The 17111-nt window shown below is 34.2% G+C and overlaps 2 protein-coding genes across 7 annotated transcripts; one reads left to right on the forward strand and one right to left on the reverse strand.

Annotated features, from left to right (window-relative positions):
- Positions 1–160: 160 nt before the first annotated feature.
- LOC102627252 (uncharacterized) lies at positions 161–5028 on the reverse strand. Of its 4 annotated transcripts, XM_006473499.3 has the most exons (13): positions 4503–5024; positions 3987–4129; positions 3779–3895; positions 3022–3136; positions 2738–2875; positions 2525–2620; positions 2317–2430; positions 1927–1995; positions 1687–1757; positions 1506–1599; positions 763–891; positions 598–687; positions 161–490 (listed from the first exon to the last, which is right to left on the reverse strand). In XM_006473499.3, exons 1-13 carry the CDS (start codon positions 4869–4871, stop codon positions 398–400), a joined length of 1638 nt encoding a protein of 545 aa, XP_006473562.2. In that variant the 5' UTR covers positions 4872–5024; the 3' UTR covers positions 161–397. The 4 variants fall into 4 exon arrangements, 3 of the variants coding, with proteins under 3 accessions (XP_006473562.2, XP_024952556.2, XP_006473563.2); XR_370229.4 differs by lacking the exons at positions 161–490; positions 598–687; positions 763–891 and adding exons at positions 908–1116; positions 1203–1296 and having other exon boundaries at positions 4503–5028; XM_025096788.2 differs by lacking the exons at positions 2317–2430; positions 2525–2620 and having other exon boundaries at positions 4503–5026.
- Positions 5029–8219: 3191 nt separating this feature from the next.
- LOC102627831 (BEL1-like homeodomain protein 3) lies at positions 8220–13039 on the forward strand. Of its 3 annotated transcripts, none has more exons than XM_006473501.4 (5): positions 8220–8644; positions 9730–10733; positions 11284–11657; positions 11770–11830; positions 12131–13039. In XM_006473501.4, the coding sequence occupies exons 2-5, from the start codon at positions 9807–9809 to the stop codon at positions 12788–12790; spliced, it is 2022 nt and encodes a 673-aa protein (XP_006473564.2). In that variant the 5' UTR covers positions 8220–8644; positions 9730–9806; the 3' UTR covers positions 12791–13039. The 3 variants fall into 3 exon arrangements, with proteins under 3 accessions (XP_006473564.2, XP_006473565.2, XP_024952271.2); XM_006473502.4 differs by having other exon boundaries at positions 9762–10733; XM_025096503.2 differs by lacking the exon at positions 8220–8644 and adding an exon at positions 8672–9293.
- Positions 13040–17111: the final 4072 nt, after the last annotated feature.

Here is a 17111-nt window from a genome sequence, read left to right on the forward strand (position 1 = left end):
GACTAATCTCCTTAGCAGATAAGGCAAGATTCGTTACAAAATTCTACTTTCAATCACGTTAACACGCTAGAGGCATTCAAAAGCTTGTGTGGTTAACCTCCTACCACAAGAAACTTCAACCCCGAAGGCATTAGATTTTAACTGCTCTGAACACATACAATTGGTAAAAGGAACAAATTTTATTAATATTGTCATTTTGTATAGCTGGTTATGCTATTTACACAACCCTTTGACAAGGGCAGTACAAGCGCTGAACATTTCTCTCCCTCAGGAAAAAGGGAAAAATGAAAAATAAAAGTAGCATTTGCCTGTAGGCTAAAGATTATAGGTACATCATGGAGAATGGTACAATCACAATTAATATACTATCATTAAAACTCAATTTGGAACAGTGGGTTCATGATATACACATTTGCCGCATTGGTGTCAGCAGTCTGGCAAAACGAAGAGGGACGTGTGCCTTCACCAATGTCCCATTCTCTGTATACTCCTGTAAATAAGCAAAGAAGTACATCAGAAAAATTTAGCTAAGTGATAATCGGTAATTAGTGTAAGTGAAAAGAAAATAAATTAAATAAATAGCGAGTGAATACTCACAGTTCTCTCCACCATTCCGACCTGGTGTATGGTACTGAGAAGCTCCCCTTTGTCAAATGGAACCAATGCTTCCACCCAGACCATAGAATCCTGACCATCAACGTCATGCTTAGTATTAGGAATGAGCATAATTTAAGGATACTACATTTGAAGTAAACTTGGTACCTTTAATTTTTCCTGAACTGCACTGCAGAATTCATCTAATCCATTGCCACTCAAAGCAGATATACAAACAACATCTTCTCTTTTCTGTGCTTCCAACTTGACCTTTTGGGGATCACATACCTTATCAACCTGCCCAAGCACAGTCGAAAATCATAAAATTTGTCAAGTGAGTTCATACGGCAATGAACAAAAGCTGATGCAAGTTTAAAATTCAAATAATATAAATCATAAAATCATCAATAAGCTTGATCCATGCAATAAAATAAATCCCAAGACATTGCAAAGTGAGCCATCTGGAGATCAATTCATAGGAGCAGCTACAAAGTTGATGCTCATAAATAGGCTGCAACTTATCTGCAAAATTAATAAACCTATTGGATAACAAATATTATTCATCTCATTATCTTTTTAGTTATTCACAAAATAACGGATGTGCTTACACATGCAAACGACTTAAACAATGGTCTACCAATAAACAATTCGTATTCAGCATCCAATGTCTTTAAAATATCTTTAGAGGGGGAGGGAACAAGTCTGCGCAAATACTAATAAATTATTAGTATTTTACGGCTGAAAGCCTGCTTAATATCAGACAGATTAAAGCAATGGAAAAGGGGGAAGGTATACAAAGTGTAAAAGGTAAATATATAGGATTCAACTGTTTATTTCACTTCAGAAGTTTCAATAACTGAATCCCAGAGAAAATACAATACATTGGGGGGGGGGGGGAAGACCACCAGTACCTTGTTCCAGATCATTAACTTTGGAATTGATGACACATCAAGTTCTGAAAGAACTTTGTCAACAGCTTCTATCTGTTGCTCTGCTAGGGGATGGCTGCACTTGACCGTGGTGTACAATAAGATTCAACTGTTTCTGATAATCACGGAATTAGATCCAATCAGCAGTTTGATATCATTATACCTGATATCCACTACATGCACCAAAAGTGATGACTCCGATATCTCCTCCAGTGTTGCTCTGAATGCAGCAACCTACAGGGAGAGGTCAACAATGTTTAGAAAAATTGTTGAACTTGACATCATAGGAGTTAACAATTCACATTAATTAGAAGCCTCTTCTCTGATAGAGAAGCTAATAGGAGTAGAAATAAAAGAGGCAATGATATTAAAATGAGAGCAGATTAGAGGTTAAAATCCTCACCAGGGTAGTCGGTAACTTTTGGATAAAACCAACAGTATCTGTGAGAAGAAATTCCCCCCCGTTTTTCATCTAGACAGGACAAAGGTTTCATTTCAGTAAATTCTTCTGTGAATCATATAAAAATTGAACTATAGTCGTTTTCTTTTGTACAAGGCCTAAGCTCTGAATTGTAAGAACTAAAACGTAGTTGATTGTCAGAGAAAGCACCAAAGATGGCATAATATGTTAAAGTATGTTTTGAAGAACAGAATACTATTCATTACTAGTTGTAAACAACGTATATCAAGTTTGCTTTTCTAACACAAGTGTATAGAGAATAGACGACTTCAAATAGCATGTTGCAACAAAAAATAAAACATAAAAAAATATTAGGGTATGTCTGAATCTCGCCTGAACCCTTCTCGTAGTTGGATCAAGCGTCGCAAATAACCGATCCTCAGCAAGAACAGTAGCTCCAGTCAATCGATTTAATAGTGTACTCTTTCCAGCATTTGTATACCCAACCTAAAATGTTTTGGGGGGAAAAAAATAACAGCTTAACATGCATAATGATTTATCTGGCAATCCAAAAACACAAAATCTTCATGCGTTGATTTACCAGTGACACTACAGGGACAGGTACAGAAACACGCCGGTTCCGGTATTGCTTTCGATGTTTTCTAACAGATTCTAGCTCTTTTTTGAGAACCCCGATCTAGCAAACAATGTGTCAGAGACTTAAGTTCTCAATTTCCAGAGATAACAAAACCATAATGAGGTATACAGGATAAAATATAAAGTCTCTTAAAAGTTTATAAGAAAAGTGGCTTACTTGAGTACGTAAGATACGTTTGTCGACTTCAATTTGTTTCTCTCCCATACCCTTTACCTGGCCTCCTGCTTGACGTTCAAGGTGAGTCCACATTTTAGTTAGTCGAGGTAACTGGTATTCCATTTGCGCCAATGCAACCTAGAATAAAACATTTGAGTGCGAATACTTTCAGCAATGACATATTAAACTGCTTAGAGTTGAAGAACTAGGACTTAAGCAGGGGATAAGACCACAAAAAACACATAAATAGATAGATTAATCATAAAAACACTGATTAAAATTACCTGTAGAGCTGCCTCATGTGTTGCTGCTCGCTGATTGAAAATATCAAGGATAAGGGCAGTGCGGTCACAAACTCTAACATCTCCACCAAAAGCCTTCTCCAAATTGCGCAACTGTCTAATCACATTTACGGAAAACATACAATAAAACATATGTTTTTAAATAACAGACCTCACGGTTATATGTTGCAGATCGCATACATAAATAAAGTTAAAAAAGGAAGACTGTATATAGCTGCCTAAGTGATAAGCATTAAGCAATAACAAGATTTCATTTTCTATTTTTTTTGTCAGAATACACAGGAGAGTTGAAGTAGTAATGTCATCCATACAGATGACTAGTTGAAGATAAGGCATAAAACCAACCAACAACAAATTGAATTGCAATAATCCCATGCCTGGGTACGGTATGTTCTGGCTATCCAAAAACCTACATGCAAACTAGCACTTCAAATGCATATCACAAATGAGGTTCAAAAACAGGCCTCTGGTCAACTTCAGCTGCAACTGATGCTGAATGGGGATAACTACTTGTATCCATCCAATGAAAATGAATTAAGGTTAAAACAGCTAAATTTTGAAAATCGGTGAAAAAGCATAGTCTAGGAGATCTTTTTCTTGTTAAGATCCTTAAACATTTATTGGCATTGCCGCACACAAAGAAACAATATCAGAAAGTAAATTGGTTCGATTTGTGAAAAATAACCTGTACAAGAAGAATTTCTTGATTGAGGTAACCATTAATTCATACAAACCTTACCCTGCTGAAAGTTCATCATCAAATATCACAGTCTCAACACCCAGTGCATGAATTGCACTCTTAATTTCTGCAACCTTGCCAGATCCAATATATGTCCTCGGGTTTGGAGAATTTAACCTGCGTTGTGAGTCACATGAACAACAGGCTTGAGTAACTCCTATACACTGAAGAGCCATCTTCTTGCTGAAACAGTAAAGTATGTACTCACTTTTGATGGGTGGAGCCCACAACCATTAGTCCAGCAGTGTCAGCTAGTTGAGCCAGTTCCTTGAGTGACTCCTCTATTACGAACAAATACTCTGCACCACCTTTGCGTTCAACACCCACAAGGTAGGATTTTTCTTGAAACACCTGAATATAAAGAAATCAGCCGTATTTAACTCTTTCTCATCCATAGCTTAATGGTTAATAACATGAACAACAAAAGAAAAACGAATTTAATTAAGCGTATTTTAATCAAAACACTAAGATGAATGCAAACCAAACACTTGCATTCTGTTAATTAACACTTAATTTTTAATCAGAGCACACTAGGCAGTAATTAGTAAATCCAACGCTAACCATTATCCACTTCCGGAAAGAGATTACTCAAATAAGCAACACTTCACACACGAATCACTTTAAAAAAATATCTCATACAAATTTTAGAAAGCTTTCTCAGTTGAATGTTATTAATCATGTAAATTCTAAAAAAAGAAATTAAAAAATAAAATAAATAACTGACCTCCCTTCCATTTTGCAGCTTGAACCTATTCTCGTAACTGTCATCATCATCTCTCTTCTTCTTCTTCGCTGTATACGAAGAATTTAGCGCTTTATTATCTGATTCAGTGGTTGCGACTCCATTGAAAACCTCTTGTTGTTCTTCTTCTTCTTCTTTAGTGTCAATTACTGGGCCCTGCTTCTGCGGGGCGGTGTCAGCGGAAGCAACTTCGACTTCGAGTCCTTGTTCAACAACTCTGCAGATACATCTCGATGAGTTGTTGGTTAAACTGAGTCTGAAGATCGACCGTTTAGCGTTTTGACTCCACTGAGAATTACGTTCGTGAATTTGAGGTGATACCGGCGTGAGTGAACATAAACTAAAGCTCATTATGGAATTCTGAATCCAGCAAAGCAAGTTACTCTACTCTTCGAAAAAAAATTCAGCTTCTTAAAACGGAGAAAATTTAGGGTAAAATTTGAGATTTCGCGTCATAATTCGTCGTGGAACCACCAGCTACGGATAGGTGGTATAATGATAATAAATGTTTTAAAAATTTTAAAATCAAAATTTATGGTTCCTTATCTTCAATATCCCTCCAATATTTTTCATTTAAAAAGAAAAAAGATAAATATTACTATTTTTCTTGCACTTTATTATTACATTCATATTCTTCAGTTCTCTTTTCAATCTTCATCTCTAATCTATTGATTGTTATTTTTAAAACCTTCCGAAGAAGAAGAAGATTCTTGTATGATGAGAAGATGTCACTACCAGTGAAGTAACAGTATATCTCTTTATGATCGAAAATGAGGAAGTTGAAATGACAATGGTAATAACACTCCTTTGGCGGACAATGCAACTGCCTTCTCTCTGCCTGCAGAGAGGTTTTATTGGATTTAACCTTAATTTGTTAACTTATTATTATTATTCTTATTATTATTATTATTATTATTCTTATCATTAATGAATTTTAATGAATAAAATTTTATCTATTTTTACTCCATTTGGATTTTCTTCTTTGTAGTTTTAATTATGTGACTGATAATATAACATTTTACAATGAAACATATAAATTTGACAATCCGATGAATTAATGGGTATTATATCATAAAGGCATTATGTTAGTTTAATTGAAGATTAACAATTGTACTAATGAAGTAGTATTGACACATCATTTAAAAAAATGAGTTTTGCATAAACATTAAAAAAAAAATTGAAATTAAAATAAATTTATAGTATTTTTACCTTATAAGAATATAATAGTTAATTTAAACTTGGGCCAAACTAAACTTCATGGTTAAATATAACTAAAAAAAACTAAGGTGGCATTTGTTTTTTTTGTCTGAAATTTGAATAAACCTTAATTAGTCTGAATTCTAAATAGAGCTTAATGTTTGAATCTAAATGACATGTTTGTTTGTTTGTCTGAATACATAAAATTAAATATTAAGTTGTTTGTTTTTTTAACTTAAAAAATCTGAAAACTAATATTTTTATATTTATGTCCTAACAAATTATAATGTTAAACAAATAATTTATATCTCAAATAATATAAATAAAGTAATAAATTATCATAATATAAATCATATTCAATTGAGTACAACTCTTTAATATTTTATATCATATATGTTAATCAATTTTATTATAGTTTGTGATGTTTTTATATAAAAAATATTCATAAAAATTATGAATATAAATAATACTAATTTGAACAAAATAAAAAAATAAGAGTCTACCACTATATATTATCACAAGTTATATACAGATGGGTAATAATGCTAATTATTAAATTTTATTTAGTTAAGGATGAAAATTAATTAATTAGATAGTGATATTTTGAAAAATATCTTTTAATGACAGCATTCAAACCTTTTAGATTAAGTAAAAAGCTAAAAAAAAAATTAGCTTAATAACTTAATTGCTGAAAATCTTCATCAAGTTGAAAAAACCGAGTGTATGTGTTTGTCAATTTTTATTACGAAAGTGTTGTTTTATTATATAATGACCAAAATAGACATAAGTTTTAATTACTTTTTATTTTTAGAATATGTTTAATAAAATTGTCTAGACATATCTTTTTTCTTAAATATTAGATATATTTTTTCTTAAATATGTAAAATTACATTAAAAAACTCAATTAAAAAAATCTAAAGAACTTTATAATCTGTTACATAAAATAGGATAAATGTATGATTTATATATTAGGGTTTATGGATAATCTTTTTATTAAAATGTAGGGTCATAATAGAAATTTTAAAAATATATGGTAGCTTATTAAATAAGCTGCTTATGAAAAGTAACCCCTTGTTTGCTTTTAAAAGCTGTGTGATAAAATTGAGAAAATTATGAAATAAGTTGCTTTTACAAAATTTACCAAAACACTATTTTTATAGAAAATTATGAAATAAACAGCTATTAAATTTCAACCGCAAACCCAAACGGGTCCTTAATGACTTATTTGATTAAAATTAAGTCAATTAAGTCATTAAGTCAAAAAAAAAAAAAAAAAACTACCCCTATGTCATAAAAAATTGAGATAGATTTAATTAATCAATTATCTAAAATTCTTCTTTATTAGAAAATTTTAAAAATTATGTGAACTTTTTATAATTATTTTCAAAAAATAGGATGGATTAACAAAAAGAACGAGGCGAAAATATCACCATCTTAAAATTTAATGGGTCTTGTGGAATAACCATCTATAAGTATCCAAATTGTTTGTGAACTTTAATTTACCTATTTTAATTCAAACTCTCATTTAGTTTTGCTGACTGTTAGTTGTAGTATATGCAAGAGGAGATTCGTATGGATAAATATTTTTCCTCGTTTCTTCTTGTCTTTCCCATGTCCGTGTGCCATGATCGTGTTATGTCGAAGCTCGTGTTTCGATCAGGCTGCGATAAATGCAAGGGAGGGTGCGTGTCTGGAGGCCCCATGGCCCATGGTCGAGAGCGAAAAGAGATGTGAAAAAGAAGAATTATATTGAAGTCCTTTCCCAGACATTATAATTATACGGAAAGCCTGCACGCATGTAGTGAGAATTCATCGATCAGCAATCAGCACCTGCCCAAGAAGATAGAAAAGAGAGGCAGGCTAAGTCCGACATCCAAATTAATTAAGCTGCCTGGTGAGGTTGCTGCATGAATTTTTGATCCACCTACCAGTTCTCATGCTGTTATTTCTTCTATTATATGTAAATAAAAGTAACAGTTACACAAGTGAATCACGTTTTAAAAATATTATATTGTTATTAACAGTAATAATAGAATTATAAACTCTTGTATAAATTATTGCGGCATAATATTATTGATGGAGTGAAAATAAAAGGATAACAAAATAAATCATGTGAATTATGTGATGGTTTCATTCAATCAATAATATTATGCTATATTAATTTATTAAAAAAATAATCAGTTATATTAAAATTTACATTTTTTTTTCCAAGAAAAAGAAACGTTCCATGAGATTGCAAAAAAATAAATAAAATAAAATAGTTAATCAAAAAATAAGAAGCAAGCAATTAGCAATAAATAGCCTTTAGCCGCTGGCAACCTATATAGCGTATGGAAAGCAAGCGAATACAAAAACGTGTTTGTCACTTTCACCAACCGCGAGTGCAGCTAACCAGTTCCTTTTCGTTAATTAATTAATTAATTAAAAAAAAAATGGACCAACCAGAAACAAGAGAGAAGCGCCAAGTATTAAGCGTTAAAAGAAGGCTTAAGCGCGGGTTACAGGTTCACCAACTGGTGGTTAGGTCTAATGAACACTCTTAAGCAAGAAAACCAACAACCACCATCACCACCTTCTGCTTTCGCCACTTGTTGTTGAAAGAACGTTCTACTTTCATTTCACACGTGAGAATGAGATTCTTAGGAATAATTGACAAGCTTAATTAAACTTCATATGATATAATAATATCTGTAATAGTAGTAGGAGTTGTTATAAGTTGCATTATTATTTTATCCAAAATCATTTTGATTTTATTGTTATTATTTTTGGATTGGTGTCAATGTTCCAATCATCAGGTGGTTTGTTCTGTTTACAAGATAAATATATTATTGGGATTGCTTTCTTTTTTGTCTCCGTGTTTTCAAATTCATACCCTCTCTGCTCCCCACGACCGGCGCAGCTCTTACTTGGGTTATGGGGGTTTTCAGGTACTTTTTTTTTTTTTTTTCAGTTCTTTTTATTGGTAATGATTGTTGATACTGTGTGTGGGATTGATGCTTGATTGTGTTTGCCAACTTGTGTATTAGTTCCTGTGGAACTCGAGAGCTTTACTTAATGAGTTTGTGTGATCATATGGGTTTTTAAGTTTTTCTGTGATTTCTGTTCTTTCTTATGATGACGCTGATCATCAAATGATGGCTGTGATTCGGAAGAACTGGAAGATAAGTAAAAAGTAATTGCTGGGAAGTGGAAAAGAAAAAAAGAGGGTTATTATTATTTACTTTTTTTTTTTTTGGGTCCCTGTTGCCAGCTTTTTAGTGTCCTGCCGGCTACTAGGCTCATTTACATAATATGAGTCTTATAATTTCTTTTTAATTTTCCTCTGAAAACTCTTGGATTTCGTTTTTCTTTCTGCTTCCTTTCCGAATCTGGAGTGACCTCTGCAATAACTATGAAACGGTGCTGTTAATAACTAATAATCACAAGAAGCTGCTAAATATAAAAGTGAAAAGAAAAAAAAAAAAAAATCCCTCCCTGCTCTTCTGCCACCCGACAACTTCTTCATCTCTTCCTGAAATATTGTAAATTTTCTCTTCTGGTTCTCAGTATGCTATTATTCTTTATCGGGTGTCTAAGGTAACTATTTATCTTTCTAATTTCACTTTTAGTCTAAATGCTAATAAAGTGATGGCAAAAAGGAATATATGTTGCAGGTTGAAATTGATTCCCCCCCCCCCCCCCCTCTCGTTGGGGATGGAAACTTTTTTCCTTTGATGATTTCTGCAACACCTTCTGGGCTGAACGTATTGTTGCAATGTTCATCACATTGGTTGTAAATTGTCTCTTGTATTCATCACATTGGTTGTAAATTGTCTCTTGTATTCGCATTTCATTATGCTGGTCTGGTCTTGAAACCTGAGTCATTTTGTATAAACATTTAGACACATGTGATGCATGATGACGTGAGAAACTGATTTGAGGATATGATTTGAGAATTTAAAAGACAAATTCTCATGTATTTTCAATTTTAGTTACTCTAGATTAATTAACTGATGAATATTTAATTGGGCAGCACCGGTTTCTTGATGATCATGTAATCTGCAGAGAGCACTTCTAGATTTATGTCAGATTTGTGTGACAGAGCATAAGATGGCCACTTATAATCCCAGCTTAAGTTATCAAAGAGAGTGCTTTTCAACACCAGTTCCTGGGGACAATAAATTTTCTAATTGTCTGGATCCAACATCTTCCCATCCAGATAATGTGAATATGTATGTAAACCCAGCTTCATCTACTGAGTTGTACTCAGAGATCTTGTCTGTTGGGAGTTCTCTTTCTCCTCGCAACTGTGTTGAAGTCCCATCTACTGGAGGTACGAATGGGAAGATGTTCATTCCGTCAACAAGTGATGCGGTTGTCTTGCCATCCATTGATGGGCAATTAAACGCAGGAACAGGTAATGTAATCCTGACAACACAGCCAAGTGTTCTAGATGGTGAACAGAATTTTCAGTGTCAGGGATTATCACTAAGCCTTAGCACGCAGATGACGTCTGCAGTTTCTGTGCCTTCATTTCAGCACCAGTACTCAAACCCTCGTTTCTCTTCATTCTTGAGAACACATCTTTCAGTTCCAGGGAAGGGAACAATGCCTTGTCAAGATAATGAAAATGAAACAAGTAAGGAGCTGAGAAGTTCTGAGGGGATGCTTCCTGGATTTCAAACAGAGCCTCCGTTCAACACGCAGTGTTCAATAGGTCACAACGAAATGCATTCTGGTACATATCAATATGAACCAATAGGTTTTAATAGCACTATATTAAAATCTAAACACCTCAAAGCAGCTCAGCAGTTGCTTGATGAGGCAGTTAATATCCAAAAGGCACTGAAGCTGCCCAATTCAAATAAAAATGACGCAAAAGAGACTGATGGGAGATCTAGTAGTATGCTGCCTGCATTCCATGGCATTCTTTCAAACCCTACTGAGTCAGTTAGCAACTCATCTTCTGAGCTATCACATGCAGAAAGACAGGAGTTGCTGAATAAGAAGACAAAACTCCTGTCCATGTTGGAGGAGGTAAGCCACCACCTTTTTGTGCTTAACAATTGGCGTTCTGTGTTATTAACATGGATGCTTCTCTACTTTTGCTCATTCTGCAACCGTGCATATCATGGTGTATTTTTTTTTCCTTGTATCTTCTATGGCAATCGCCTGAGCAGATAATAAATTGCAGCTTTTCATTGAACCATTTTGGTACTATTAACCCTTTAGATATCATTTTCTTGTTCATGTCTTTATAAACTGATGCCAAAAATAGGAGAGAAAGCATAGTTGTTGCCTCCAGCTGCTGCTACCGTCAATGGAAATCTCTTGTGCGAGTGGTGTTAAAAGTCTGAGATATGGGTTCTTGCTTGTCAAAAATGTTCTTTGACAATTTGGTAGTCCTATGAAAGATCCAGACTATGGAGAAATTAGTTGTTTCAGCTATTCAGCTAGTAATAGCTTCACTGTTCTTCCATCCTGCAATGAATAGTTTGGCCTTGTACATTGATACATCTATGTGTGCATGTATTCAGCTGAGCTGTACTCTTTCAAAAGACTGCTAAGTCTACTGTTTTTCTTGTAGGTAGACAGAGGATACAAACAATATTACCATCAAATGCAAATAGTGGCGTCATCATTTGACATGGTTGCTGGGCATGGGGCAGCTAAATCATACACAGTTCTTGCCCTCCAAACAATTTCTCGGCATTTTCGCTCTTTGCGTGATGCAATAAGTGACCAGATTCAAGTGACTGGGAGAAGCCTTGGGGAGCAAGAGACTTCATCAAACGGTCAAGCAAGCATTCCTCGGCTTCGTTTTGTGGATCATCAGTCAAGACAACAAAGAGCTCTTCAACAGCTTGGTGTCATGCGACATGCTTGGAGGCCACAGAGAGGACTTCCAGAGAGCTCTGTTTCAATCCTCCGTGCTTGGCTTTTTGAGCATTTTCTTCATCCGTATGTTCCTAGGCTCTTACTTTCTCCTCTGAATTTGTTTAATTACCAAGAACATTGATCCACGTGTTCTCAATCTCCGCTAACTTCCTTTTTTTTTTTTTTAATCCACCAGGTACCCAAATGATTCAGAGAAAATCATGCTAGCAAAACAGACAGGCTTGAGCAAAAACCAGGTAAGGAAGATGAAATTCTTTTATTGGAGTTATGGATCATGAAATTCACATAACTATTACTGCATATCTGTAAATTAAAATTACACTGGAAAAAATTAGATCCAAAAGTCATTGGAAATACAACAAGTACATATGCATTGATTGAGGGTCTCCTTGACATTTTCCCAAACAAGCTTATGATTTGAAGCTTATATACCTGAATTAGTCTCTTCTAAATTTTATGACACAAGGTTCGTTATGGATTCAATTCTTCTCCTTTCTTGTCTTATGGCATGATCATTATTCTTGTGTTTGGCCTAGGTTGCAAACTGGTTTATAAATGCTCGGGTGCGTCTCTGGAAGCCCATGATCGAGGAGATGTACAAAGAAGAATTTGGTGATACAGAGGAAAATTCCAAGTCTTGTCTAGAAAATGCAAACAAAGCATCTAGTCAGAATTCATCAGCACCTGAAAATAGAGGAGAAGAGTTGCAGGATAGTCTTTCGTCTAAATCTGGTAGAAGTATCCATGACGTGATGTCTGATTACGTCCCTGATGTAGAAATGAATAAACCCACAGCAAGTTCATTGTTTCAAGAAGGTAGCCATGGAGATAATGTCTTGAATTCAGGGATCATGAGATTACAGAATGACCAAAGGCCTAACATAAATGACCACAGACTTTACGCGAGTATCCCACACAACCAAAATGGTAATGATGTTCTTATGGGTGCTAGTGCTGCCACATATGGTATGCAAGAGTTGAGAGGTTATGCAATTAGCAACCAGGTTTCACTTGCACTGGGGTTAAGACATCAGGGGACTGATGTATTTCCCGTGTCTGCTGGTAACAACATTGGAGGCGATAAGATAGTTGTGTCTTCTGAAGGGCATGACACAGCAGATTATCATTGCATGGATCTGGGAAATCAGCAAGATAGGTTTGGCAATCCTCAGCTGTTGCATGATTTTGTAGTCTAAAATGGTATCTGCGACCGTAATTCCTTGGGTTATATTATAAATCAGAATTGTGAAGAGAATAACACTGAAATCTATTAGAAGGCAGCTGCAAGTATGGGAATGGTGCCACTTGTAATATACAGACAGATAAGTTGAGACAAAAGATAGCTCGTCTTGTATATTTTGTTGAATAAAGAACCCCTTGTAAAAGAACAATCTAGTGGGATTCATTGTTGTATGGAAGCAAAGACAAAACGTGAAATGACGGTAGGAATAAAGATGTGGACCAAGCGAAAAGAAATGTTCAGGAATTCATTTGACGCAAAATTCAAGATTTCATCTGTAAGTAAAATAAATATCTAATGAAAGAGATAAACCAAAAACCAAATGTTACTTTCCTGCTAAAATATAAGAAACTTAGGAGTTTCTTAGAATGGAGAAGTCTACTTAAAAAATGAAATCTAAGCTCGTTAATGATAGATTTTGGCGAAATTGTCACAAAAGTCAATGGGTGAAGGGAATTGCGTCGGGGGCTCCTAATGTTAAGGTAGAGGTCTTAGACACTTGCCTAGGTAGCCCTAGAGTCGGATATCTACATGCATTATTCTAGAGTTCTAGTTGTCATATTACTTACAGCGCTGCTACACACTCTGGGTCAAACTCCGAGTCGTGCCCCGAATTGTGAAAAAAAACGTCGTTTTATTTTGTTCATTTTCCTTTTAATTTCAACCGAAAAAGGTGGGCAGCACGTGGGTGAGCATATGCTTCAATTAATTTCAAACCAAAACGACGTCGCTTGCATATGCTTTATCTTTCTTTTTGCTTTCAACCACAACACTTGGTTGGGTTACAGAACTTCCACAAACTGAAAACTGTAAACTACAATTTATATTTTACTAAAGACTCTGAAAAAGGTTAAATCAAATGAGAATTCTAGTCATTTTACCTAAAAAAAAAAAAGAAAAAAATTGTCACACTGCATCTCAAGGCATAAAAAATTCAATAACCACTTCCAGCCGTAACAATTCTAGCATCAAGACAATTTTAGCACCAATAATCATTTCCCAATCAGCCAAATGATTTAAAATTAAGGATATTTTCGGCTAATCCCCACATGTTTCAACAAAAGTTGACGTGGACCCTAATGTTTCAACAACCATCACCACGCCCCCAAATTGGCATATTCAACCGTTATCATAGACTACTGAAAGCACAAGATTAAGTAGGCACTATTTTTGTTCCCTTTGATTTCATGGTTTGAAAGTTGGGTGTTCGCTTCAATTAGAAGCTGTGATTGATGAAATAAAGAAGAGACATGGAATCTACTTCAATTTTCCGCTGTTGCGTGGGTTTTATATGGTGGCTAAGGTTTTTTTACCATTATATTACCGTTGTTATCAACAGTCTCTACAATGATTTTAGATAAAATAAATATGCAATGTGCTTATATGGAGTGAGGGTAATATCGTTATTTTCTTTTGCACTTACATGTAAGTAAGCGGACATTAGAAGGGTACTTTAGTTCATAAACTGTGTGAACAACACCACCCAATACATTTTCTGAATTTTTGAATGCCTAATTTTCAAATCAAGGGCAGAGAAGTCTTTTCACTCAGTTAAATAGCTATCTGTCAAAGATAAGGGCTGAATATGCTGATTTGGGGCATGGTGATGGTTGTTGAAGCATTAGGATGCATGCCAACTTTTGTTGAAATATGTGGGGGTTGGCGGAAAATAACCCTTAAAATTATCAAACAACAAGTCCAATAATCACTTCCAGCAGCAACAATTCCAGCACCAACACTCAATTCCAGAACCAATGATCATTTCCCAATAAGCCAAAATCTCAATCAACTAACTTTGTAAGTGGATGAGGATGGTCACGTGACTGTCGGTGATGGCAATGGAGACCTCGATCGCGTGATGGCGGTGGTCTGTCGTATGTGGCTCGTCCATCATCGGCCGTGAGAGAGTGTGTTTCTGTTTGCAGGTGCAGAACTATTGTTGCTGTTTGCAACTGTTGTACAAAAAATAAAAGGCTTCGATCGTGTGAAAACGAAAGGAAAAATGCGTCGAAACGATGTGTTTTCAATTATTCTCAAAATGGTGTGTTTAATTCGGGGTGCGATTTGGGATTAAAATAGAGGGAAATAACTTTTTCGTATTACTCAATAGAGCCTTCAAAAAAAGAGAACTTATCCTTAACTACCTCAACAATATTGAGAGTGAAAATAACTAATGAAAACTAAGAGTTTTAAGTAATATCTTAAAACCATTTAAAATTTAATTTTTTAAATCAATCAATTACTTTTTCATTAACTTGGTTAGCCACTATTAAAGAATTTAAGTGTTGATTTTCTAAATCAATCATGCAATTTTATTAAACCAAAGTCATACCTTGTTGGTTGGTGTGGAAATCATCACGAATCTATAGGATAAAGAATAGATTCCCGCCAATCTCTAAGAATGAATTTTTAGGAACCTTTACAAACGGATCGTAATGAACTTATGTCACTAATGTTTTCTCTTTTTCTCTTACTCTCCTTTTGATTTTATTCTAATCTTATTGTCCAAATTTTCACTCACCCATGTAGTGCTTATGTTATATGGTATAATAAGTGTAGTCTAATTCAAATAAATTTCCTAGAGTTATTTGAGTAAGCCACGCCTCATGTTATCTTGATCAAATAAAACACTAAGTTTATCTTATAAGAATCCTAAATAAATTATACAACATCAAACTTATCTTTCATATTGGATATGGTTAGTCACTCAGCCTTACCTCTAAATCTAACAAGCTAACAATTGAGAAAATATTGAGAATTTATCCTTAACTACCTCAAGAATATGGAGAGTGCAGATAACTACTAAGAACAAAGAGTTTTTAATAATATCTTAAAATCATCTAAAATTTTTATTTTTTATATCAGTCAATTACTTTTCTATTAACTTGGTTAGCCACTGTTAAAGAATTTAAGATCGATAATAGAGTATTCTGGACATGAAACCTCCCATCATTTTACCCTCTTAAATGAATAAGAGGTAAAATATTGTTTATAAGTTTTTTAACGGTGGCTACTAAAGTTAATAGAAAAGGAATTGATTAATATAAAATTAAAACTTGATGTGATTTTGAGATTTTATTAGAAACTTATGGCTACTACTTGTACTTTTGATATTCTTGAGGTGGTTGTGGGATAATTTTACTGCTAATGATTGATTGTTGTTATATGTTAGTAGATCTATCATGTTTTAGCAGTTGCCTGGTTCTATATGCCGATAAGGGTGGGATAGGGTTTTGGGGGGTGGGCTAGGGTTTTGGGGGGGGACTGTGGGGTTAGACAAGAAAAGAAAATGAAAGTAACACGAGTATTTCACACGAATAAAGGGGATGGTAAAACCAGTTATGAAAAAGAAAGAAAAAAAAATCCATCTTCTGAGGCTTTGTTCGATGTTAATTTTCATTACTCCTTAGGTCGTGCTTAACTAATTTGCTATTCATATAATACTACATTAATTAACTAACTCACAGACTCACAGTTTATTCAGATTATGCAGAGAAAGATTACATCAACACGAAAATCGGCCATGAAGGAAGCTATACTAGGAATCTTAAGCCAAAATATACCAGAGGCATGGACATTGCGGACTTGGGTTGCTCTTCTGAACCCAACTCCTGTTGGGAAAATATGCTCTTTAAAAGCATATGTGTTTATTTAATTGTAATAAACTATTTTTCTGATTAATAAAATAAATGAGATATTTTATTCAAATATCTTAATTGCATTAATACTTGTATTAAAGTCCATTTAATCATATTATATGTATTTATGTGATCACCATGTGGATTCACAGAAGACATAAATACAAGTTATCTTATGATTAAATAAATTTAGTTCGCAGTTGATAAATAAAGTTGGGCACTTTATTTAGGTATAGACTGTAATAAATTCATTGAATGATTTGTCTTAATCATGTATGAATTTATTGATGTAGTACGACTACATTGAACAGGATTACATATGAGATTTAATTAACTTTGTAATAACTGTCAGACTTATTAAATCTCATAGGCGTTGATTTTACTGTAATCTTAATCTTGAGTTAATTATGATTTCATGATTGTAATTGTTATTCCATTTGAGTTACCAATGGGCACGACACAGCCTTGTGGTCAAGATTACCCGGTATCTTGGTGGGAGCAATTATGAGTATTGGAGTTATGGATTAACAATATAGAATTTGTACAACACATCTCTTGATGGGTTTTCGGCACTTGATCATAGAATTCTCTGGCCAGAGTGTGTCAACATATTTAGTATGTTGAAAATGATCATTAGAG

This window comes from Citrus sinensis, chromosome 5, assembly GCF_022201045.2.
Source record: "Citrus sinensis cultivar Valencia sweet orange chromosome 5, DVS_A1.0, whole genome shotgun sequence".
In the NCBI taxonomy this organism is placed as follows: Eukaryota; Viridiplantae; Streptophyta; class Magnoliopsida; order Sapindales; family Rutaceae; genus Citrus; species Citrus sinensis.

Bases quoted from the DNA above. Each gene is read 5' to 3' on its own strand.
- LOC102627831 (XM_006473501.4), top strand. From the start codon at position 9,807: ATGGCCACTTATAATCCCAGCTTAAGTTATCAAAGAGAGTGCTTTTCA. The intron at 10,734-11,283 runs GTAAGCCACCAC...TTTTTCTTGTAG, and splicing joins TCCTGTCCATGTTGGAGGAG to GTAGACAGAGGATACAAACA. The intron at 11,831-12,130 runs GTAAGGAAGATG...TGTTTGGCCTAG, and splicing joins CAGGCTTGAGCAAAAACCAG to GTTGCAAACTGGTTTATAAA.
- LOC102627252 (XM_006473499.3), bottom strand. From the start codon at position 4,871: ATGAGCTTTAGTTTATGTTCACTCACGCCGGTATCACCTCAAATTCAC. The intron at 2,431-2,524 runs GTAAATCAACGC...AAAACATTTTAG, and splicing joins CTGTCCCTGTAGTGTCACTG to GTTGGGTATACAAATGCTGG. The intron at 1,996-2,316 runs GCGAGATTCAGA...TGTCCTGTCTAG, and splicing joins CAACTACGAGAAGGGTTCAG to ATGAAAAACGGGGGGGAATT.